Source organism: Phodopus roborovskii, unplaced genomic scaffold (assembly GCF_943737965.1).
Source record: "Phodopus roborovskii unplaced genomic scaffold, PHOROB, whole genome shotgun sequence".
In the NCBI taxonomy this organism is placed as follows: domain Eukaryota; kingdom Metazoa; phylum Chordata; class Mammalia; order Rodentia; family Cricetidae; genus Phodopus; species Phodopus roborovskii.
In genome coordinates, this window is record NW_026126407.1 from 15,275,516 (window position 1) to 15,302,106 (window position 26,591).

General features: G+C 41.8%; 1 protein-coding gene across 1 annotated transcript in view; it reads left to right on the plus strand.

The window, feature by feature from the left end:
• The window catches only part of Dnah9 (dynein axonemal heavy chain 9), a 329,177-nt gene that overhangs the window by 259,829 nt on the left and 42,757 nt on the right, over window positions 1–26,591 (plus strand). Inside the window, exons 55-59 of the mRNA XM_051180369.1 lie at window positions 1,035–1,239; window positions 3,766–3,930; window positions 12,791–12,931; window positions 16,454–16,624; window positions 17,966–18,088. Coding sequence (XP_051036326.1) covers window positions 1,035–1,239; window positions 3,766–3,930; window positions 12,791–12,931; window positions 16,454–16,624; window positions 17,966–18,088 — 805 coding nt within the window. The remainder of the gene's footprint in view (window positions 1–1,034; window positions 1,240–3,765; window positions 3,931–12,790; window positions 12,932–16,453; window positions 16,625–17,965; window positions 18,089–26,591) is intronic.

Consider the following 26,591-nt stretch of genomic DNA (forward strand, 5'->3'; position numbering starts at 1 on the left):
TTGTGACTTTGAAGGCTTAGCACATACAGGGAAGAAAGAGGTGGTTGATATGAATGAGAAATCGAGAAAAAGTGGAAGGACTTCCATCTCACGTGATATAAGTGCTAACTAACATGAAGGTGTGGTTGACTCGGGTCATCCTTGCCTGTTTTCTGTTACTATAGCAAAATACTCAAAGCTAGGTAGTTTATTAAGAAAACCCATTTGTATAGTTCGTGGCTTTGGAAACAGAAAGTTCAAAATTGACCAGTTATATCCTATAAGAGTCTTTATTTTATAGTATCACAACATGCCAGATGACATCGTGATAGGAGTACATGAGGTGAGGGACCACATAATGAGACAGGGAGCAAGAGATTGTGAAGGGTCTAGACCTACTCTCTGAGGCTAATCCACTCCTGCTAGACTCAGCCCCCTCCCAAAAGATAGCACCTAACTCTCCCCCTTCCAGTTATCTTCCACCTCTACCTCTCAGGTTCTCTCTCTCTCTCTCATACAGAAAACATGGATCTTTGGAGACAAACCATATCCAAGCCTTAGCAGGAGCCTTACCAGTTGCTCAGTCCCCAGGTTACCCTTCTGTGTTTTAGGCTATACCTGCTTCTTAATTATTTTATTTTTGCCCATCAAACCATTCTCTATCTGGGAAAAAAAAAAAAAAGGAAGCTCTCTGGCTTGCCTAGGAAGATCTTCCTGCCAACCACATGCAGATGCCCCTTGCGCCACACTCTATGCTGCCATCTGCTGGGGCATTTCCATAGCGTCTGAATCTATACTGACACAGTGGGAACAGCTCTGCCAGGAGTTTCTCGCTGTAAAATGAAACATGGTGACTCTGAGACAAGACTTAATCCTTCCAACCTGCTCCCAACATTAAGGCAAAAAAAGGGTCCTAGGTAGTTGTTAGGCGTAATTGGGAAAAATTATGATATGGTATACTGTTGAGTATGCTCTTATTAAAAACAAAACAAAACAAAAAAATCTAAGATTCTACCAGAAGGCACCCTGCCTTCACTTGAGCCTTTGTATTGCAGATTCATTAAGATTGGAGACAAAGAATGTGAATTCAATCCCAAGTTCCGGCTCATCCTTCACACCAAGCTAGCCAACCCTCACTACCAGCCTGAGCTACAGGCCCAGGCCACCCTGATCAACTTCACAGTGACCAGGGATGGCCTGGAGGACCAGCTGCTGGCCGCTGTGGTCAGCATGGAGAGACCAGACCTGGAGCAGCTGAAGGTATGTCAGAGATTCCCTGAGGAAGAAAGAGATGCTCTGCTACCAGATCCTACAGTGCAGCCACTGTGGGGACGGGGGTGGGTAGTTTTTCCCAGGATTCAGCAGAGTGGGTTCTACTAGACACTGGATGAGTCCGACCCTGCCTTGTCACCTCTGCACACCCAGTTTGGAAAGGGAGAATGTGGTGAGCTGAAGGACAGAAGTAGGGATAGCTGGGAGACTGGGCATTCCTGTCCCCAAGAGCAGGACCTGGCTCAGGGCTCTGATATGTAGACATCTGATATCACATACTCACAAGGAGACATCTCGAACTAAGCAGGGTTAAATTATGCATGGGTGTCAGAAACAGGGTTATCCTTGCTGAGGCTGTGTCAGTGCAAGGCACAGGTCAGGCATCTTAAAAAGCAAGAACCTAGGTCCTATCAGCTGTGAAGGCTGGGAGCCCAAGACCGTGGTGCTGCCATAGCTGTTCCTTGTGAGGCTTCTTATCTTGGCTAGATGCCTGCTCACATAACCTCTTATACATGATAGAGCTGGGAGAGTGTTTCTTCTAGGAACATTAATCCCATCTAGCAAGAGCTCCCCTCTTACATCTAAGCACTTTCCTATGTAGTCAATTGGGGGATTAGAGTTTCAGTATACAAATTTGGGGGAGCATAATTCAGTCTATAGCATGAACATGCTTTCCTTCCTCTCTTCAAATTTGATTAGATTAGATAATGCAGGTCAAGAAGGGAAAGCAGCCTTCCATAGCATATGTGAGACTGAGTTCAAGGCTCCCCAGAACTCTCCCCTAAACCATCATGTATTATTCAACAGATGTCCTGGAATCTAAGTCTACAACAAACAAAATTATAGCATGTAAGACTCAGCAGAGCTGAAGGAAGACCATGTAGTTGTTCATAGTGCTTATAGCCAAGCTGAGAAACACAGAAAGTAGAAATGCAAACTGAGAAATAATGTATTTTTAGCTACTCATAAGATGTTTCAGGAAATGGAACAAGGTAATATGAAAATTAAGGAAAATAAGGAAATATGAGCCCCATACTGGCCTCAAACTCACCATCCCTCATGCCTCTGTCTCCCACTTGCCAGAATTGTGTGTGCATGTATGTATGTATGTATGTATGTATGTATGTATGTATGTATGTGTACATGTCCCAGTGTCCATGTCTAAGCACACACACAGCTTAGGGAGACTAAATAGTAGTTATCAGAAAAGTTCTAAGAGGTGTTGGCATCTGAGCTAACTCCTAAGTGCTTTGAAAGCTTCCAGGTACAGAGTGTTCCCAGAAGAGACCTAACTGCACACATCCTAACCTCAGGCTTGACTGAGGTCTGAGTTTGTAAAAGACAGAACAGGGGCTGAAGCAATGGCTCGGCTATTAGGAATGCTTAGTGCTCTTATGGAAGATCCAAGAGCAGTCTCCAGCACACATATGACAGCTCACAACTATCTATATACCTCCAGCCCCAAGAGATCTGACACTTTCTGGCCTCTTTGGGCACCTGTACATAAAGACACATATGCACATGCTTAAAAATTTTTTTAATATAAATCTTAAAAGTATTTTTAAAAGAAACAGTGGTAAGAGTTGGCATGGGTAAAAGCCCTAACATATAAGTTATTTTTTGGCTGGGATCAAAAGTTTTCACAGGTCAAAGATGCTAGAGCTACCTGGAGTTAACTCCTAACTGCCAGCATACAAACAAAAAATGCCCAGTGCTTTAGGATACCAGCCTAAAGATCATAAAGCAAAGAGGACCTGAGAGCTACTCAGATTCTAATCCCACCCCAACCTCAAGGTAGGAGCTTGTTGGAACTATATGAGGCAGATGGGGTTGTCTTTCAAGTACTTCTTTACTGTTAATCCATTGCTAGTGAAGTGAGAACTGAAATAATATTCTCTGTTCACAAGTTTCATATAGTGACCTTAGCTCTGTTCCAAGCATAGTATAGAGCTCTTACGTGTAAGGACTGAGAGTCACAGATTACTAACATGGAAAGAGAATAAACCAGCCCATGGTCTCCACTCTAAATCAGTGAGGGATGATATCCTGGAACCCCTCAGATAACAGATCAGCTAATAATTCCAGTCCCTTGTGTAAATGGAGTGGATTTTACATAGAACATGCCTACATCTTCCCATATACTTTGAATCACATCTAGATTGCTTCTAACACCGACTGCAATGTAAATGCTACAGCAATCACACATAGACTGCTGTTTGGGAACAATGATGTGAGAAGGTCTGGACATGTTTCAATCAGCTGCAACTTTAACAGTAGTTTCTCAGGCTAGGCTACTTGCATTTCCACACTCAGGATCAGGGTGGTACCTGCGGATGGGACCCCACTCACCTGCTCACATCTGCTCATGGTCAAAAGCACTCTACTGTTTTGCCTTGGTTCACTATCTCTGCAGGGAGGAACTCTGGCCCTTCCAACAGTTATTTATTTGGGCCTATCCTAGAGTAGAATGCCTTGGTATCTCTACCTGACCCCTCCTTGCTTGTTGTTTACCAGTCGGATCTCACGAAACAGCAGAACGGGTTCAAAATCACCCTCAAAACCTTAGAGGACAACCTGCTGTCTCGCCTCTCTTCAGCCTCGGGGAACTTCCTGGGAGAAACAGCCTTGGTGGAGAACCTGGAGGTCACCAAGAAGACTGCTGCAGAGGTGGAGGATAAGGTACACATACACTGTGAAGTGCCGAAAGCCCCAGGCCAAATGTTTCCTTGGTTTCCACTTCTCTGCTTTTAGTACCCGAATCTGGCTTCTGTTTCCATCTTCCTAAGTTTCTTCTAAAAAGCACATACACACACACACACACACACACACACACACACACGCACGCACGCACGCACGCACGCACGCACGCACACACACACACACACACACACACACACACACACTCACACACATGGGTAGCCCTACTTGGATGTAGTAGGTTGTCAAGAAAGACATAAAATTAGGAGAGAGACATGTTGAGGGTGATATAGGGAAGACTGGAGGAGGAAAATGGGGTGGGTGTGATCAAGTTCATTATATACATGTATGAAGTCCTCAAGAATAAAGAAAAATTGGAATTTTCTTTTAAAAAGTTGGAATGACCCTTACCCATCCTGGGTTACAGAGCTTCTACCTTCTAGAAGACTTTTGATATTTACACTTCACAAATTGGGCCCTGGTTTTTCTGCAGGCAATGGTGTCCACAGAGAATGCCTTAGTTTGTGGAATAGCCCCATAGTTGTATAAATTGACACTCCAGATGTGATTATGTACTAAGACAATCCACTGGGCTGATGAGAGAGAGAGAGAGAGAGAGAGAGAGAGAGAGAGAGAGAGAGAGAGAGAGAGAGATACATAGCCCCCTTTCTGCATAGCATGTTGGGAAAGATTTTTTTCTCCCATGGAGACTAGAAAATGACTTAATGAAACCTCCAACCATGCATGGGCCCTGCTGCATTTCCTTGATGCCCAGATCAGACCAGTCATGAGACTGCCTCTGATGAGGACTTCACACATCTGCAATGGGGACCGGAGCAACATGTCCCTACATGAGTGTTCTGACTGCCTCCATCCTGGGATTCTTCCAAACAGGAAAGTCTTTCCAAATAGGGACAAAATAGAAATTAATTAATTCATTAATTCATTCATTAAAAGGTGGGTAGAATGGTGGCTTGTTAGAGAGCATTTTCCTTGTGCTCAGTCCACAGTGTTAAAAACAGAATAAGTGAAAAGTCACAAGCAGCCAGATCATTCCCACTGTGAACCAAGAAATAACTGTGATGACCCTCAAGTCCAGCCTAGCTCAATGGCTACTCTGTGACCAAGGTTTACCAAGGTGATCAAGGTTATCTTGGCAGCTACATCTTCAGAGGGAACCACACAAGCTTGTAAAGTGTAGAATGTCCACAGCCCTAGGCCAGAGAGACCCAGCTCACCTAGAGGGAGTAGGTCAGAGGGTGGAACCAGCCTTGTCAATCTCTCCGCCGCCTCCTTCTTCCTTTCCTCATCTTTTCTTAAAAATCGACTGCCTACCACATATCATATGGAATTTTGTCATCTATTTCACCCCCCCCTTTTTAAGGTTTTCTTTCTTTCTTTCTTTCTTTCTCATGTAATAGATATTTATTTGGCAGCTGTCAGGTTCCAAATTCAATGACAGCAGTTGGGGATATAACAAGCAGCATGCATGGGTTGTAAGGGGAGATGGGCATTTGAGGAAAGGCCCTGAATTCATGGCAATGAGAGAGGATGTTTAATACAGTGGAGCTGGTGAGAATGTCTACTTCAGGGTAGATGAAAGGTTTGTGGGAAAATGGAGAATCAGTTTCTGATGACATAAGGGACAAACACAACTCTACAATTGGTCTGTGGGTTCATGTGTGAAACTAGGAGATACAGATATTTAGAGACTGGAGACAGGCAAAAATGAAGGGAGACTGTTCCTGATTGTCTCTATAAACAGTCATGGGGGCCTAATAGCAAGGGTGCATTCTGAGAAGTGTGTCATTTTGAGGATATTACAATGTACTTACACAGAAACCCATACAGTTAGGCCATCTTTGTACAGTCTCAATATGGGACTCCATTACATATGCATTGTGTCCTTGACCGAAACCATTATGTGACTGTACTTTGGGAACCCAGGAGTCAATCTTATCTATTACAAGTGAGGGAGTTGTGATGAGTTGGATGACAGGTGAAAATTTATAATATTTATGAAAAATTAGAATAAAATTTGACTAGAGGCATAGAGATTAATGAGTAGTGTTAAGTAGTTGAGAGCATTGAAAACTAAATCTGTAATGACACCGACTGAAATTATTTGATTTTTTTAATGCTCTTCTAAGGTTCAGCTACTGAGCTTAACCAATATATATTTATTAACATCATTGACATATGATAGTTGGGTTTATCTTAGAGTTTCTTATTAATTAGCATTTTCTTTCAAGTGTTACTGCTTGTGTGTTCTTCAACATTTCATCCCCTCCTAGTGAGTTTGAAATAGGTCACAAATTCTTATAGACTCTAGGCTATTGGATCCCAGAACTATTTGTGTGGGGTGTCTCTTAACAAACCCTTTTCTCATTACTCCCCTCACTGTACCCTGTTCTAGCTATCACCAATCCACTCTCTGCTTCTGTATTATCCATTTTCCAAGCTACACAAATTAGTGAAAACACACTAATTGTGTGCCTGGCTTATTTTACTTAACACAGTTGCGTCTAGTTTCATTTACTTTGATACTAATAGCAAAAATACAATCCTCCTTTTAGCTGAATAAAATTCCATTGTGGATATCTACCACATTTTTCTTTGTCTACTCATGTGCCAGTGGCCATCTTTGTTGATTCTATAACTTGGCTATTGTGAATTGAAAATGTTTTGTGTGAGTGTGTGTGTGAGTGTGTGTGTGTGTGTGTGTGTGTGTGTGTGTTTTGTTCTTTTGCTTGTTTTGTTTGTTTTTTGAGACAGGGTTTCTCTGTATTGTTTTGGAACCTGTCTTGGTCCTGTAGACCAGGCTGGCCTGGAACTCAAAGAGATCTACCTGCCTCTGCCTCCTGAGTGCTGGGATTAAATGCTATTTGTAATGAACTACCTCTTGATACATGTATTTCATCCTTTAGATATGTGCCCAGTGATAGAATTTCCCCTTCTACAGCTCTACAAAAATGTTCATCCTTTTTAACTTTAAAAGACTTATTGACGTTAAGAAAACGAACCATTTTCTTAAAACTTTTTAAAAATTTTTTCTTTGTTTTTGAGAATTCATATATGTATACAATAAAATATGATCATATTTGGTGGTTTGAGTAAGAATAATATATTTGAATGCTTAGTCATTAGGGTGTGGCACTACTTGAAAGGATTTTAAGGATTAGAGGGTGTGGCCTTGTTGGAGGAAATGTGACACTGGAGTCCAGCTTTGAGGTTTCAAAAGCCATGACAGGCCCAGACTCCCCCCTACTTGCCTAGAGATCAAGATGTAACTCTGAGCTACTTCTCCAATACCTGCCTGCATGCCATGCCATCATGCTCCCACCAAAATGATAGTGTACTAAACCTCTGAAACTACAAGCAAGCCCCTAATTAAATGATTTCTTACATTGGTCATGGGGTCTCTTTACAGCAATATAACAGTGAATAAGGCATATATCTACCCCCCATTCCCCTGAAACTTCTCCCAAATCATCCTATTCCATCAAACCTCTTCCAACTTCATGTCTTTTCATGTTTTGATAACCAATAAGTCCAGTTAGAGCTGCCTATATGCTCCTGAGGGTGGCTGTATTTGCTGGAACATGGAAATCATAGTAGTGGCCCATATCCTCAGGAAGAATGATTCTCCCTCCCCAGCAACCATCCACTGCCAATAGCACCTCAGTAAGGGATGGAACCTAGAGATCATCTACTCTGTGTATGCCAACATCAGGCTGGCTTGATCTTTTGTAGCTCCTGTGAAGGTAACCATAGCTGCTGTGAGCTAATGATGCTGATGGCTATGTCATGTCCAGAAGACAGCATTTCACAATACTCCACAATATTTTGACCATCCAAGTATCTCTCCATTAACTCCTATTCACTGCAAGTAGATGCTTCCTGACCAAGGCTGAGAAAAGCCGAAGTCTGTAGCTATAAACATTGATATTCAGAAAGGATCTTGATATTGTAATCATTTGACAAAATAACAATAGCAGGTTTTAACTCTTTGACCTCTCTGACCATGAGTTTTGATTAGGATTAAAGTAATAAGCATAGAAATACTCCTACACAGCAGGTTTCAAATCCAACCAGAAACTATTTAGTTACCCCCATAACAATCATGCCACTATTGCATGAGTGGACATTTCTCACCTGGCAGGTCAACATTGCAGCATTCAGGGTCAATCACTAGGTAAGACCATTGATGCCTTTTCTTCTCAACAGTCACATAATACTTTCTAGTACCAGTACTATGAAAACTAGCCAACAGGTACAAATTTTCCTATGTGGTTTGACTTAATATTTCTATGTCCTTGCAACCAGCATATGCTATATTGAGCAATAGGGTTTTGCCATGTAATTGTTGAAAGTAATGAGGATAGTAGCAATGGCCTGTGTTGTTTGGGGGAATCTCAGAGGTATCTTTGAATAAATAACTTTTAGGGAGGTACCCCATACCTTATATTGTGGTTTTTCATGTTAATCCATATCTTCTGGGGTCAACATTATTCCCTTGTGCAGAATAATTCCATCCTACTCTTTTTTAAAGTTTATTTTGAAATTAGTATACTGACTACTGTGTAAAATAAGACTTTTTGATCATATATCCTTAGTTTGAGCTAATACCAATTTAACCAGATTAAGATTGTCTTTCTTTTTTTTATTTAATTATTATTTTACATGTCAATCATGGTTCCCCTCCCTCCCTCACTTTTACCTACTCTGCCCTCTCACATGCACCCTAACCACCCTCCCCTCCCATCCCCCCACCCCAAGATTGTCCTTCTTCACTATTTTTTCTTTATACTTCTTCTCTTAGAATTTGATGATTTGAAAGATGTTCACTATATTGTATTTTAACAGTTTTTGCTTTACATATAAAATCATTTCATTTTAAATGTGATTTTAATAAATGTTTTAATGAGGTATAAAATTAACCAATAAATCTAGTGTCTTTCAAAATCAATTTTCAAGTTCTTTGGTTTTAATCATTTCCTTGCATCTTTTGTTGTTATTTCACAATGTAGCTTGTAGGTTATAATTGCTGTTAAGAGTCTGTTTTCAGTCTAATTACTGTTCTTATAGGTACTTTATACTTTTTGATTGCTTTTAATATTATATTGTCATCACTGATATTCTAAAACTTCACTATCTGGTGAAGATACATCCTTATTTATTATACTTAAGAGGGATATACTTCTTCCAAATAAAGAAAGCTCTGATATTTTGTTGACTTGTGGAAATTCTTAGCTTCAGACATTGCCTCTCTTTGATTTTCTTTATTCTCTACATGTTTCTGTTAAATTTATTTATATTTCCTCTTCCTACCTGCCAGTTCCTATAAATGTTCCCAATTTCCTATCTTTGTGTCATCCACGGCTGATTGTAACCATTCTTCAGACCTTTCTACCCATTTCCTTATTTTACTTATACACCATTTCATCTAAATAACTGTGTTATTTTCAGGCATTCTTATTGGTGCCTTTACAGGTAACCCTGCACCTTTTTGGAATGTCTTTGCCTTAGGCTTTGTGTACCTACTGTCCTAAGTTACTAATTTAATGATTGCTTTTAGGTTGTTTAATCCTCCTCAATTCTTGGTGTACTAACTTTTATGAATTTGTGTTTTGTTTTGTTTTTTATTTTTGTTGTTGATGTTTCAGGGGTGGGGAAAAGCAGTGTTTTAGAAGAAGTCTTTGCTTTTGAGACAAAGCCTCACTGTGTGCCCCAGTGATCATGTGATTTTCCTGCCTCAGCCTCCCAAGTGCTGAATGAAAGAAGTATCCAACCCATTCTTTTGGTTACTTTCTGTTGCTGTGATGAAACACCATGACTAAGGCAACACATAAAAAGAAAACATATAATTTGGGGCTCATGGTTCAAAGGGTTAGAACCCATGACAACCACAGCAGGAAACATAGTAGCAGGCAGTCAGAATGATGCAGATATGAAGCAGAGAGAATTTACTGGGAATTGCATAGACTTTTGAGACCTCAAAAAACTCCCCCAATGACACATCTCTTATTCCCAAAATTTCTACTGACTGAGGACCAAGAATTCAAACATGGAGGCCATTCTCATTCAAACCACCACATTCCATTCCCCAGCCCCCAAAGCTTATGGCCACATAATAATGCAAAATGCTTTAGTGTAATTTCAAAAGTCCGGACAGTGATTCACAGTTTAAAAGTCCAAAGTCCAAAATTTCTTCTGAGACTTAAATGGTAATCTCTCAGCTGTAATCCTTTGTAAAATCAAAAAGCAAATTGCATGCTTCCAACAATACAGTGTCACAGGATATATATTACCATTCCAAGAGGATGGAAAGAGGGCATAGTGAGGAAATACTGAAGCAAACAAGACTGGAACCAGCAGGGCAAACTCTAAATCCTGTAGTTCTATGTCCAGTGTCAAAGGGCTTTTATGGGTCTTCCCTTCTGGTGTTGCTGACGGCAACATACTTCCCTCTTCTGGTTCCACTTCTGTCTACAGCTGTCCTTGGCAGGTATCCCATGGCTCTGACATCTCCAACATTCTAAGATCACCAATATAATTCACTTTCACAGCTCTACACTGTCTATACTATGGCCACTCTAGGTCTGGATGCAGGGACTTCCCAACCTCACACTTGGCCTCTGCAGCTTTCCTTAACCATAGAAGATTTCTACAACCCTTTACCCTTATATCATTCATGATTCTAAAGCCAGAACCACATGGCCAATGTTGTCAAGTTCTGCTGCCTGCTTGGGATGGAACCTAGACCCCTCCTTGATTTACATGTGCCTACTCTTTGATTTGTTGATGCACATGGTTTTTACAAATTGCAGGACTCGTTGGGTCTTGCAATGAGAACACCACTACCCTTATCCCATTTCACATCAGGCCTCCTCTCTTTTCAGAACAAGAATTGGTTCCAACATTAAATATCCTGGTGCTCTTTTTTTTTTTCAAAATTACCATGTTTTATTTCTTTTTGCCTTTTCTCGATTTAAATTTTCATAAGGGTGATTACTAAAAACCAAGTGACATTGTCGGAATTGGGCTGTCTTCACACTTCCTCTTCCAGTGAAATTTATCCCATGCTCTTCAATTTAGCCTCAGGCAGATTCTTAGTACAAGGAGAAAAAGAAGCTACATTCTTTTCCAAAATATCACAAGAATGGTCTTTAGCCCAGGTGCTAATATTTTTCTCCTCTGAAATCTGAGTTGGGCCTTCATAGAGGATTATCCTTTCAGCACTACTGCCTTCCATGTTCCTATTAAAATGGCCCATTAAGACCCATTTACAGAGTTCAACCACATTTCTAGTCAAAGTCCTAATGTCTTCCACATTTCTCAAAAAAGCAGCATGGGAAGGCCTGCCACAACAGCCCACTAGTACCAACTTCCATCTTAGTTACTTTTCTTTTGATGTGGTAAAATACCTCAACCAAGACACCTTATAAAAATAAAGCATTTAATTTAGGCCCCACAGTTCCAGAGAGTTAGAGTCTAACATAGTGGGGAGCATAGTGGCAGGCAACCAGGTATGGTTCTGAAGCAGTAGCCAAGAGCTTAGACATTGATCCACAAGAACAAGGCAGAGGTAGCTACCTGAGAATGTCTTGGGCTTTGGAAACTTTAAAGCCCACCCTCAATGGCACACTTCCTCCAGCAAGGCCACATCTTCCAACCCTTCCCAAACAGTTCTACCAACTGGGAATCAAGTATTTGAACATGCCACCACAACTTCCAAAAGAAATGAGTCATTATCATTGCTTTTTCCTGATGGACTTTCCAGTTACCAATAGTTTTATTGTTTAGAATCTAAGAACAAAATAAGCTAAAGGCCATGTGCAGAGACACAGTATAAAAGGAGGTTTCTCTGTCATGCCCTGTCCTGTAGCCTCTTCCAAATAATCACTCAGAGGTTTATATTAATTATTAATGCTCAACCAATAGCTCAGGATTATTACTAGCTAACTCTTACATTTAAATTAGCCCATACTTAGCTTGTTTGGTTGGTTGGTTTTGTTTGTTTGTTTTTTCTTTTGCCACATGACTCAAGGCTTAATACCTCATTTACTACACATTGTCCTGCTTGTTTAGGGTGGCTGGCATCACCCTTGACTCTGCTTTTCTTTTCCCAATCATTCTCCATTTGGCCTGATCTTATCCTGATTGGCTATTGGCCAGTCAGTTTCTTTATTAAGCCAATCAGAGCATAATTTACCTACTGTACAGGAATATTCCACAGCACCACAATCTTACAGAAATATATATTCTGGGTACTTAAATCTCTTCTTATTAACTGTGATAAGAACTCCTCTGAAAAAACCATTCTACTAAGGTATTCTCCTTGTGGTTTCACTATAAAACTATTCCAATTGAATTAAGGAGAGGGCTATGATTCCTTGGTGGTGAAATACTTTCTAGCATGTACATGACTCTATAATAAACTCCCAGCATTGCACAGACACATGGGGGGGGGAGGCACACAAGAATAAAGTATGCTGTGATTCCTTCCTGAACTTTTACTACTTCTTGTTTTCGAGTGATGTGTATTGCTTGGTTTTCCAAGAATTTGTTCTGTTAAACATGGTGCTTAGAGTTTTTCATACTTGCCTAGTTAAGGAGATGACACACTCACTGCTGTGGTAAACCTGGAATATATAATCTTCTCTTACACTTAAGTTCTACTAAGAAATACCACAGTGACTTTTTGAGCTTCTACCCACTTAACCCCACCCCAGGTCACTGCATTCCATATGCAGATAGGTATCTACTCACATGGAAGGCCCAGGCTGCTTCCCTGAAGTCCTAATTGATTTGAACCATGGACTGCTATTTGTGTTCCCAGGTCCAGGAAGCCAAATTAACTGAAGTGAAAATCAACGAAGCCCGAGAACACTATCGGCCAGCAGCTGCCCGGGCATCTCTGCTCTACTTCATCATGAATGACCTCAGCAAGATCCACCCAATGTACCAGTTCTCCCTCAAGGTAACTTTCTCCTGGAGTTTTCCCTATAGTCATAATATGCAGAATAGCACTACGAACCTAGGGTAGCATGAGTGCTTACACACAAACCCCATTAGTGATGGCAGATCTTTAACACTGAAGCCAGGGGAGCAGCTACATTCCCTTTAGACCTATGTCACAGCCCCCACCCTCTTTGATTTCATCTTACATAACTTACTCTAACAGAAAAGGATGCTGCTGCAAATGAATGTTGGCCTCATTTGTTCAGTAAGCACATTGAATATCCATTAATACTGGGTGATGCATAGCAGAGGATACCAAAGAAACAGGAAGTACAAGAAGCTATTCTGTCCCCAAAGAGCTTAAGACATAATGGAGAAGATCCAAAATGTATATTGTTTTTATTGATGAAAGACCAACTCTAGCAATTAGGATGGGCCAGCATTAAATTACTTTTCTTATTATCCTAATATTCCCAAAGCTACCACTTAGGGTTGTTAAAATACCCATAAAACTAAAGTTCTTAGCACATTTTAAGTGCTGACTAAACTTATCTTACTCATGAAAAAATAAAGACCTATAAATTTTTGGGACTCTCTAGAAGTGCAACGTATCCCCTAGTGCATTCATCAAAAGGCCATAATTAAAGAGGCATTAAGATGTCATGGGAGGGGTGAAGTTCTGAACAGAGGTTTGCACCAACAAGCAGAAAGTTTGTGCACAGAGAGACTGAGAGACATAGACACAAATTCTGGCATTTCCCTCTGAATGGACCATGCATGCACACAGAGAGCTCACCTCAGTTCCATAAAATATTTTCAGCCAAGGTATAGGGTTGGTGAAAACAAACAAAAAACCACTTCAGACTTCCAATCCCTAGACTCAATTTAATTGGAAATGGTATGTCACCATTTCCCAGTCTCTTTCTTACAGACTTGAGTCTCTGTAGCTTGGATGAACTGTGTTTATGATATTTTGTGGTTTTAAAAAAGAAACATGAGTTTATATCCATATCAGGACCACGCAAAAAGAATTACAGGATAGTGAAAAGCCAGCATAAAAGTCAGAATAAGCCAGCTGTGGGATGTTGTCCTTAGTTCAGGAGTAGTTGAAAACCACAGTAAGAGGACCAGGGACCGGCCACAGTGATGCTTTCTGGAAACAGGACCTCACCTGGAAATTGTGGGTATGTGTTCAAAAGTAGGTGTAAGTTGTTGTGCAGTGTTAGCATTCTGACACAGGAGGCTCTGGAGTGACTTCTGAAAAGGGAAAGGGTCACCTGGCATGGTATCCCACCTGTAATGCCAACCTTAAGGTGTAGGACTGAGGCAGGGGGATCATGAATTCAAGACCAGTTTAGTATGCAGAACTTGTCTAAAAGAATAATGAAAAATGTAGTTTTCATTCTCGGGTTGTGAAGAATTTACAAAGACAGTTGTTTGCTGACCAACTTGATCTTTGAAAACAGATTTAAATGAGTAATGATTTGGTAGCTGTGAAAAGACTTTGGGTAATACAAGCCAACAGAGAGGAGGAAGAAGAGCGATGGAGGGAGAAAAGGGGAGGGGCCCCTTCTGGACTCCATGGACACTGGACACAAATTTGGTTCACAGATAATACTTAAAAGGAAATAATGGCAATAGAGACTTCACCTAACTCGAGTTTCTGGCTTCTTGTGAAAATTAGGAAGATGCAACACTGTGCACATGGTGTGAACTTGCTGACACTAAGGCTGCTGCTCCTTCCTTAGGCCCCCATGTGCCATGTTCGGTGAGGACACAGCCCTTTTCTTTTTGGTCTTAGGTGCCATGCTCCTTAAAGCATTTGACTTTAGCCCCTTGTCTGAGCACCCCTTAAACTTTCTCCACTATTTTTCGGTCATTAGAGGAACACAGTCATTCATTCACTCAGTGTTTTCTGGAGCCTGTGCTAAGTAAGACAGGGGTGGGATTCTGAGAAATACAAGCATAAGGGCCAGCTCTACGCTCACAGCGTTCATATCATTTTCATGTAAGTGGGAAGGGTTTATAAAAAACACTAGTAAGTTTAAAAAAAAATTGACTTAGCTCCTAAAAGTTTCAGAACAGCTGCTGAGGATCTTTGGAGGCAGCCAGAGTCAGTGAGAAAACCTTTTGTAGAAGAGAGCTTCTGGGGAAAGCTGTGAATGTAGAGATCAAGCCCAGCCCCAGAGCTCTTCACACACCAACCGGGGGGAGAAAATAGCAGCCAAAGTACACCCAGTGTGAAGGGAAGGCTAAGTGTAGCCAGGATTTCTATTTTCTCCAGGTATTTTCCTGGATCACCTTACCCCAATTCAGTGACTCAAGGTCCTTTACTGACCACTGCCTTTGAACAGAATTTTAAAGGAAATGGGCAGTAACAACCTGAGGAAAGCTGACCACCCCATGCTATGTGCTTGCTCTGCCTGGAAGTTTCACAGCCTCTAACAAGCTATTATTTCATTTGAAAATCTACCAAGGGAAGGTAAGCCTCACAACGGGTTAGGTTAAGTATGAGCAGATTTGCTGAGATCACCAGCACATGAAGAAAGCTCTGAGGACTTGGTTAACAAGTAACACCTCTGCATGGCGCATAGGGGAGGGAGGGCGTCATCTCACATTCTTAAATAAAGAACACCAAGACTCAGGGTTTCCATGGCTTCCACGTAGGTCCAAATACTGATGTGACCGGAAAAAAAAAAAACTAGGAGGCTTTTATTTTCCTCTTGGAACCACAAGAATTTTGTTATTTTGTCATCTATTAGATAACATCACTAACTCAAATAGTCACTGTTGGCTGCCTCATCTTTGCATGTAGGTAATTATCCAATAAAAATTTACTGGATCAAGTCCTTTGGCTACAGCCCATTTGCTTTTCATTGACTTCACTAATCAACATTCAATATGCACATGTATTGATCCAGTTTGTTTTGCTAATAATGAAGTACCACAGACTGGGTATGTCATAAAGCGAAGTCTATTTTGGCACAAAGTTCTTGGTCCAAGGCCTAGAGGAGGCTAGATCTAGCGACAGTCAACTTGTTGGCAAAGTCCAGAAATTGCACAGGACAACACTTGATACAGTGTCCTGCTCCTTCACCCCTAAAAGCTACCAAGATTCAGTCATGGAAGGACCTACTCTGAGGACCTCACCTCCCAAAGGCCACACCTCCACATACCATAGTCAAAACACATTTCCACCCTCTTAAGAACCCAAGAGAGGGATTAAATCCCAATGTGAGCTAATAAAATGCCCGGTGCCCTCAGAGGACATCAGCTCCCCTGGGACTGCAGTTACAGACAGTTGTGAACAACCATGTGGGTACTGAGAACTAAGCCTGGGTCCTTTGAAAGAACAGCCAGTGCTCTTAAGCATCTCTCTGAGCCATCTCTCCAGTCCCTTATAGCGTGGCAGCTTCTTACTAGTGTCTCCTTTTAGCAGGACGTACTGGGGAAAGTTTTCAATGAGCAGACTAGAAAATTATAATAGTCTTCATAGGAAAGAGGATTTTACAAATCGCCTGTGATTCATCTTCTCTCCTAGGCATTCAGCATCGTCTTCCAGAAAGCTGTGGAGAAGGCAGCTCCCAGTGAAGGTGTCAAAGAGAGAGTGGCCAGTCTAATAGACAGCATAACCTTCTCAGTGTTCCAGTACACAACACGCAGCCTCTTCGAGTGTGATAAGCTGACCTACCTTGCCCAGCTTACCTTTCAGGTAAAAGCAAATCAGAAATATTTCCAGAAGTCATATTTACCATCCAGGCAGCAAATGTTAAGGAAACCTCTGTTACATCATTTCTCAAACAAGTTCAACCTTGCCAGAGCCCATGCACTGACTCACCATTGTCCAACTCATGGAAAACACTCTTTCTTGACCATTGTCCCACTCAGAGCAGACTTTCTTAGTCATTGTGGTTTTCCCTGCTGATACTGCATACCCTGAGATGTTTCTCAAAACGGTACTGGTACTTCAGAAACCACAAGTCCATCAGATTAGCACTGGACATACAGTGCTTTCTATTGCTGTAGCCACAGCACATTTTGGGGTATTTCCAAAAACTTTGGTTCTTAGGTGCTTGGGAATCTAGAACTTGCCATGTCAGTGCATCATTAGGAAGAAACCTTGATCTGCTACTTAATCCCAACATCAAAAAGCCTTAAAATGTCACTTCTTTGTACATAACTCCCTCCCCATTTAGAATTGGGATTTTTCAAAATATAAGTGTATGTAGCACAGGCTCTATGAGCCCAGTGCTCCCTCCAATGCTAAAAGTCAGATAGTCTGCCATCCACTTGTGCTGTTTGTATGTTTTGATGCCTGGGTTCATGGGTGCATGCTAGCATGCCTATATCACTCATCCTCTGTATTCCCAGCTGTGACCCACAGCTTGATCTTCACAAAGACACCTGGATCCCACTTCTCATTGTGAATCATATCCATAGCCAAGCCAAAGGCTTCCATCCTGTGTACACACCTCTCTTAGGTGTCCCTCCAAGCCTCTGTACCGTCAGTTCCCCTTCCCTGCGAAGTCCTCCCTTCCCGTTCCAATATCTCCATCTCTTAGCTTCCCCACGACCCCGAGACAGAAAGCTTAGTTGAACTAATCTCTCCCTTCTTCTTCCTGCTAGACACTCCCCTACTCCAGGATGCTTTCACATTATTGATTTATATATGCGCTTCTATTTTGCATATATTCATATGTTGCTTTGACACTTGCCTCAAATCATGTCGTTTGTATGTGTCATCTGCTCAATTAAATTGCAGGCACATACTCCATGGCACTTCTGATTGATACATAATACTTGCTAACCAAGATATATAGTCATCCTCTGTGTGCATTGAAGTCACTCTGGTGTTTTGGTTGAAAACAGATGCACACAAAAGAAATTTGCATGAATACACACTTCCAATCCACCCTCTTAAAACAGCCAAAATTGATGGGCAAGCTCTTCAGCTAAAGGCAGCAGTAATTACACTGAGTGACAATCCCCAAGATCTCCAGCCACCATGACCACAGCTGAAGAATCACAGTGTTATTTTTTTCCCACATTGCAGATTCTCCTCGTGAACCAGGAAGTCAATGCAGCAGAGATGGACTTCCTGCTTCGGGCTCCTGTACAGACAGGAACCCCCAGCCCAGTGGAATTTCTCTCCCACCAGGCCTGGGGAAGCATCAAGGTCAGTACCAACCCCCAGAAAAAGTCAAGTTCTCTCAAAGGTTTGACCTCATGTGTCCTCATGACATCAGTGTGGCTAGCTGTCTCAGAGTAATAGATGCAGTCCCTCGCTTCCTTGTCCCACCACAACCACCTCACCCTCCCAAGCCTGCTGAAAAGAAACACATACATTCTGGGGTGAGAGATCTCCCTTTAGGGTGGGAGCGAACTGAAAAGGTCCTGATGGGTTTTATTGGGTTTTTTTGTTTTGTTTTGTTTTTTTGTTTTTTTTGGTTTTTTTTTGGCCAAACTATCTTTCATCTGCTCCTCAGACTAGCCCAGGGGTTCTTGTGAAGATGCTGTCACACCATTTCTAGAAGTGAGGCAAAGACTGGAGCTCTGGATATCTCTGTTGTTCTGAACTGAAAATCCAAGCAGAGGATACTTTTCCAGTCTGAGACTCTTAGCACTTAGGAGCAGCTCAAGCCTATTGAGTTCATTGGACATAATCTACTATTTCATCCTCTTGTCCATCTGGGAAATGGGTCTTGTGTTCCATTTAACATAGGAACATGAAACATAGGCCCTACCACTTACAAATAGAAAATCCAGGACACAAAGCCATGTTAGGCAGATGAGTCTAGTTAGGATTTTATGAATGTTGAAAAGATCACAAACTCTAAAGTCTTTCAGTAGGGACTGATTCAGCGTTCAGAGCCAGACCTGATGTCTGCCAGGAAATGAGGAGTAAGTGACTTCCAGCTGCAGAGAGTCCACACCTGCACTCTGTGTAGGCAGCTCTCTAGTCCATACCCAAGGGAACACACGAAACAGCATGTTTGTAGGATGAATCCTGCTTATGGTCTCTCATGTTTGTTCTCACATTGTAAAACGTTTAATAGCACTAAAAGCATTCAACTGAAGTAACATAATCAGCTTTCTCTATATTTCTTGTTCAGTGTTTTTAAGCAATTTTAAGAAATGATTCACAGATATCCCTTATACCCTATCTCCTAAATGCTGAATCCTTGCAGTACTGTCCTACAATGCCACATCCTGAAAGCTGATACTATGATTGTCCACCTGTCTTCCTCTGATTTCACTGGCCCCCACATTCTTTTCTGTGTGTGTGGTATGTGTACCTGTGTATATTTAGTTCCATCATATGCATTCTTAACCATCTTATAAATTGATTTGGCTTGCTCTTATGAATGGAATACTCCTTTATTTCTTTCCCAATGTAGTTTTCCTCTTCTCATACCAAATGGGCATGTGTAGATTGAAGCAATCACTAGTATCAAAATTCAGGAAAGGCCTGTTATTACAAAGACTCCCAACTGGCTCCCTCTGTCCTTAGCACCAACCAACCACCAACCTGTTCTCCATCTTGCAGAATGATAATTGCCTCAGGGATGTCTCATGAACAGAAACACAGTATAAACCCTTTATAGATTGGACCATCCACTCAACCCGATTCCCTTAAGCTTAATGCAAGCTGATTCATAACCCCGAATGTAATCACTTATAAACATGCTGCCCGCATCAAAAGAGTCACCCTTGGGAAATCCCAGGCTAATTCCACTACTGCAACTGTTGCTCAAAATACTGCCCTAACTTCCATTTTAGAGAATCGGTAACTGTTCTTACAGTCTTTCAGGACTGCATTAGCTACCTTCCCTGCTATTGCTACAAAATACCTGACCAATCAGCTTAAAAGAAAAGTTTGCTTTGGCTCACAGTTTAAGTGTACAGTCAGTCAGTCAGTCATGGCGGGAAGTCAGAGTTCAAAAAGAGATGAATGCTGGCTCTCCACTCACTTTTTTATTTAGCCCAGTACTTAACACATGGAAGGGTGCCATATACCTTCAGGATGAATCTTCCCACCTCACTTAATGCAATCTAGAAACCTCTTTACAAGCATGCCCAGAGGCTTGTTTCCATGGAAACTTTTAAGTCCTATCAAGATATCAATCAAAATTAACCACCCCAATTCTAGTTCTTGTCCAGTTGATACCCAGACATTGCCTATAAGCCATAATCTTCCATTACTTGCCCCCAAAAGCTCTTGGTCATCTCAAAATGCAAGATATATTCAACCCATTTCTGAAAGTCCTCAAAGTCTTCAAGAGCCCCAGCACTGTCCAAAATATGAGACTCTTGGGAGACCCATGTCATCTCTTACCTGTGAGCTCCTTATAAGATGAAGAATAAATCACATACTCCTAGCATACAATGACAAGGCCCTTGGTCCCATCCCCAGCAAAGGAGCAAAATTAGCTTAAAATGAGGTAATATATGTTTGACTCACAGTTTTAGAGGTTTCTGTCCATGGCTTCTTGGGTCCCATTGCTTTTATCTTTGTTCCTGTTTTGTTTGTATTTATCATTAGCATTCAAAATAATCCCTTTCATTAGGGATTCACATGCATATTTATTATTTTAAGACAGAGTTGCACTACAGAGCCCAAGCTGGCCTTGAATTCACAATTCTCTGCCTCAGCTTCCTGAATGCTGGGGTTAAAGACATACACGTCCATTCTCAGCAGGGCCATTGCCCTTGGGCCTTTGGGGAAGCAGTACATTGTGGGATGGAGGAAAGTTCATGGCAGCTAAGAAACAAAGAAACAGATGGGGGGGGAGAGAAGGGGAGCATTAACCCCTTCAGGGACTGCACCTTTGGTGATCCAGCGTCTTGTCACTGGGCCTTGCTTCCTAGAGTTTTTGTCATCTCTCAGTGGTTCCACAAGTAACACCCAAACCATTCAGAATATGAGTCTGTTAGATATTTAATGACCAAACCATAACTCTTATTAATGAGATATTGTGCTTATATGCTGTCTTTGAAACCTGCTGAATATTTTGTACATATATACTCAACTCAGATGTCAATCGTCCCTCCAAAGTATTTGTACTTAGATTTTACGTTCTTGTTGAAACAGTTCCCTCATACATCCCTCCATAAATTTTTTAATTACTAATGTAAGTTGTAGTTTCTACTCTTAAGCTGTAAAAATCATTCAAATTACATACAGTTGAAAATTAAGTCTAAACCAGACAAGTGGCATTTGCCTTACAGTCCCATCTGTCTAGGCACTGAAATAGGAGGATCTCTTGAGTTCAGAAGGTCAAGGACAACCTGAAATGCAGAGAGAAGCCTCAAAAAACAGCCCCACCAAATGGTGGGGGCACACACCTTTAATCCCAGCACTCAGAGGCAGAGACAAGTGGGTCTCTGTGAGTTCAAGGCCAGCTTGGTCTACATCCAAGACAGTCAGGGTTACACAGAGAAACTGTCTAAAAACAAAATACAACAAACTAACCCTATCTCAAGTTCTCAATATTCCTCCGTGGCTACCTTGTTGGACTTGGAAGTCCTGCTGCCTTTATGGAAAGTACAGTTCTGAGTGAAGCCATGTGCAGAACAAGAGCAGCAGTGGAGATGGACTAGTAAGGACAGACCCTGGATTCAAGCATACCTGGGTCCAAGTGTAAGAGTGAGTGTGTGTGTGTGTGTGTGTGTGTGTGTGTGAGAGAGAGAGAGAGAGAGAGAGAGACAGACAGACAGACAGACAGACAGACAGAGACAGAGACAGAGACAGAGACAGACAGAAATAGAGAATGTGTATGAGTGTGAATGTGTGTGTGTGCTTGAGTATGAGTATGTATATGAAAGTATTGTATGAGTGTCTGAGAGAGAGAATATGTATGAGAGTATTGTGTATGAGAGAGAGTGTATATATATATATATATATATATATATATATATATATATATATGGTAGGGTGTGTGTGGGTGTGTGTGTGGGTGTGTTCTCTGGCAGGTTATTTAACCATTTGTATCCTTATCTTCAAAGTGACCATCATAACATCTTCCACATAGTGAATGTTGGGTATTCAAAATCCGCTGATGGCTGTAGTGATGTTGGCGTTGATGGCTGCTGTTATCAAGCTCTATAGGCCGAGTTTCCTAAAATGATAGAAGTGTACAGTTGTGAAGCCTAGAAATCGGAGGTGATGATATAGGAAGAACAAGGTTGCCTCCAAGTCCTCTAGGCAGGACTTGCCTTTGCATCTTCCAGTTTCTGGTAGCATTCCACATTTAGGTATTCAGAGACCCAGTCTCCATCTCAATCTGTACAATCAACACAAAGCTGCCTTCCCTCTGTCTCTGCCTTTCTCCTCCTTGTAAAGGCACCAGTCATAGTGGATTAGAGCCCACCCTAGTAAAACCATTTTAAGTTGAGTATACCTACAAAGACCCTATTAATTTTTTAAATTTAATATTGTTGAAAGACAAACTATGCTAGGGAACAACTCTCCATATATCTTTTGAAGAATGAAACTCATAATAATCTTGATTATTAATTTCTCCAAAATAAGGGACATACATGCTGTGCCTGACAGGTCTGCCTATAGAATCTGTCCACGGAAAGAAAAACTTTTTCAGGCACTGTGAACTGCCCAGCTAGGCCAAATCTGGTATTCTTCTCTGTATTCTTCCCCACTATGCACTCCACAACAAAAGTGAGGAAGGCCCCAAAAGCAATGGGGCTGCTGAGAATGGATGTGCATATCTTATTAATCCCAGCAATCAGGAAGCTGAGGCTTCCATCTTACACAGCTTACCTCAAGCTACTATATAAATTATTTCCTTTCTTCTCTCTCAGAATGCATGCTTGGCTTGGCTTGGCTCCCTCTGCTTTTTCTGTTTTATTTTGTGGACTGAGCTCATCTGGCCGTTACAAGTGTTCTGCAAATGAGCAAAGCTCTCTCTCTCTCTCTCTCTCTCTCTCTCTCTCTCTCTCTCTCTCTCTCTCTCTCTCTGTGTGTGTGTGTGTGTGTGTGTGTGTGCGCGTGTGAGTTTGTTATGTGCAACACACACTCAAACACACAGCCTGGGATGTACACAGGTGAAGCCCAGAGCAATAGGTGGTACATCTCGCAGAGGCCTTTGATGGATGCTTTTCAAGTGTACGCTTGGATTTTAGCCTAAAGAAACAAACTGAGTATAATTGAATAGGAGATAATAAAAAAAAACATTTTAAATGATTCTATCTAATGAGGAGGGTTGATTGCCTTGCTTCCTTCCCCAGAAGAACTAATAAGCAGGTAATGAATGACATTTCTGTGATAGAATCCTGCTTTTGTTGTTATCCTTTGTAAGGATGTTTTCAGTCCCCTCAAATGTTGAACTTTCAGGTAATGGGCATGTTCTGTTCTTCATTAGAAAATCTCATCTGCACTGAATTTCTTTGTTTGCCTTTGAAAAGGCCCCTCACTGCCACTCTGGATGCCAATTTAGCACTGTTGTATTTTGCTGCACAGCCCAAAGTAATTAGGTTAATTAGTCATTTCCATTTAGCTTATTAGAAGGCTAGAAATCCCTTTCCCTCATTTGGGAGATTAAATGGTGCAATTGTGTTCACCAAAGAGCTTCAAGGATGAGGCTTCGGACCGAGTCCTGGCAGCTGGGAGCTCTGGTCATGGTATAATTTGCTTTGTTTTGTGGAGACAGGGTAAAGGCAATTGAACAGGAAAGGGTTAATGCTGCAGGCTGAGAAGTGTGGCAGCCTGGAAGTAGGGGAAAGTCCCTGCTCCTTGGCACACAGAGAAAGAATGACAGCAGCTGCAGTTTTGAGCAGCCCCGCCCCAGGTCCAGCACCAGGCCCAGCACCACCACCACTGGCCCTCTAATGGCTCTGCAGATATTAGACTTCCTTAATTAAACACTTGCCAAAGGCTGCCCATGCCTGAGGAAGTTCTTACCCACGGGGAACTCACAATCTTGTGGGAATTAGAGAAAAATAATGTGCCAGTTGAAACCCAATAGCTCCAGGGAAGGAATGTTTGTAGTCTTCAGAGTTTTGTGTCTAGGCTAGAATATAAGATATGACACTTGATCACCTGGCCTCGTTTTTTGTCATTGTTTTTGTTGTTTGGCATGAATAAACCCAAGCACAAGTAAATGCATGCCCAGTTGGCAGTGCTGGGATTGAACTCTGTCTCCCTGTGCCTCATCCACCTTTCTTCGTATCAGCCCTAACCACTTGTCATAAAGGAAGGTATCTTACAGCTATGGAGCTGGGGTGAAACTGGTAACCCACAGAGCCCAGGTGAAAGGATGTGTGTTAGTCCCCACAGGAGAAGAGTGCAGGCCAGTGTCTGTGTCCTCCTTCAGCCTTCCTTCAGCCTTGTTCCCAGGAAGGGTTCTGTTGCCACCATGTTTTCACAGTCCCATCTCAGCCCTCAATGTTTTGGCTCATTTTTATCCTTCCCTTAAGACGATTTCTCATTTTCTCAATCTTTTGCCTACCTAACAGAATTCTCATACCTTCTAAGACTTCCCTTACCTCCCTTTTCCTTAAAATTGAAAGCTACTTGAAGCTATGCATCATTTTTTCCACTATTGCCTTCTGATGTCCTTGGGATGTAATAGGACATTAGTAAATGTTGAAAGAAATATGAAAGGGTGGATGATTAGTTTCAAATAATTATAATAATTTTGAAATCCTTAACTTTCACTGTACTGAATGGGTGATTTTGACCCTCAGTCTACTGTTGAAAAAATGAAATATAAAGGCAGAGTGGAAGCATTGCCAGTCACTAAATGTATAAGGGGGTTGGTCTATGTCAAATCCCCTACTGAATTCATTTGCTTTATGGCACTGTGGTGAAATACCTAATAGTACAACTTAAGGTGGCAATATTAGTTTTGGTTCACAGTGCTAGAGGGCTCAGGTCATCAGGATGGAGAAGGTGTAAGGGACAGTTCAATTTACATCACAGTAGACTAGAAAACAGAGAGCAAGACAGAAAGTAGCCAGGGATGATATACCCACCAATGTCCACTACCAGAAACCTTCTTCCAGCTAGCCGTTACATCAGATTTCCAAAATAACACCACAAAGTTAGTGATGAAGGTTTCAAAACAAAAGCTCTATTTAAGCCATAATACCCACCCAAATTTTCAGTATTAAGACTGATGATACCATAGACATACTAAGGCAGTATAATACGGTTTACTAGTCTTTGCATACCCTGAAATAGATCATCTATACTACATCCCTTACCTAGTGTCAGAGATCTTTGTAGAAGAAAAGACGGAAAGGTCTTAAGAGCCAGAAGAAATGATGGATAACTGCAAATAGACAATGTTTGTTTTCTGGACACAATAGGCCAGTTGCAATATAAACTCACAGTGACTGTGACAGCATGCACAAAAGACCTATGTCAACTTAACTAGACAAAAGCCCAACATGAAGGGAGGGAGATGGGAGTTAGTCCCCTAACTGGAGAGCTATTGGCTTTTGATAGCTGTTGGGAGAGGAAGATTCAATTTTCTTTAGGTGACCTCTGGTAGGTCTACCACACTCTAGAATAGGCACTACACCCAAGAATAGATGGGCAACACAACTTGGACTCAATTTGGGGGTAGGGGAGAGAAAAAGAGAGAGATAAAATTGGGTGTCCAAGTGTTAGAATTCTGAGGGGAAAGGTACCCTGACTGTGGAGACCCAGGATATGCCTACAGCTGTGAAGGGAAGGTGTCCTGGATACCTACAGCTCTGAAGAAAAAGCTAACCTGACTGCTGGGAGCTAGGCTAAGCCTATAGCTGTGTTCTGGTGGGGGTTGGTTTCCCAGCAGGAATGTGGCAATACAGCTCCTCCTCATGAAGAGAACCATTACAGAGACATCCATTGCTTTGCTGCTCTCCTGAAAGTTGTTACTTCTCAGCTTCACTCTGCTAAGCGGGGGAAATGGCCATAGAAATGTAGTGTTCTGCTCCTGCTTGGGTGAAAATTGTTACTTCTCTGTTCTACCAAGGAGTTGCCTAGAAGAGATGTTCATTGCATCTCTGAGCCACTCCACTCTGGCAAGAAAGAAGGTCTTCACCCAAAACTCATCCTAGAGATTTATTATTGGGAGGGAGGAATGCAGGAGAGTGGCTGCCTCTGCCAGGGTGGAAAAAGGGAGCTTCCAACTGAATAGGAACAGGACTTACATAGGGCTTTTTAGGGGCAGAACTTTTCCAGGGTGAAGATTTTCAGGGCAGGAATTGGTCAGATTTCAATCCCTGAGCTTGGACAAGCTCAGAGATTGGCTGGGTTTTGTGCTCAGGGATTGGTTGGATTCATGCTCAGTTGGTTGGAGGCAGAGTGTGTTTCTTTGGCTCTGGTTCCATGGACAAAATGTTTCTTCCACTGGCCCTTTCTAACCTCTTGGTTCTGGTTTCAGGGCCCTGGTGTATTTCTTTCACTGGCCCTTTTCTCCTCCAGGGTGGGTAGGAAGGTAGGGGTGGATCTGGGAGAAGTTGGAGGAAGGAGATAAATATGATCAAAGAACTTTACACTACTGTGAGAATGAAGTTTTCTGGAATGAAAATACAAGCTTCCAAGTTGTGCACAAAAGGCTAGAGATCCAGCAATGAGGACTGCCTCGGGGTGGTGGGAGCTATGAATGGGCTGGGGTAGGGCTTCTGCACATGGACAGAGGTTACATGGTACAGGTTCCCTCCAGCTTCAGAGG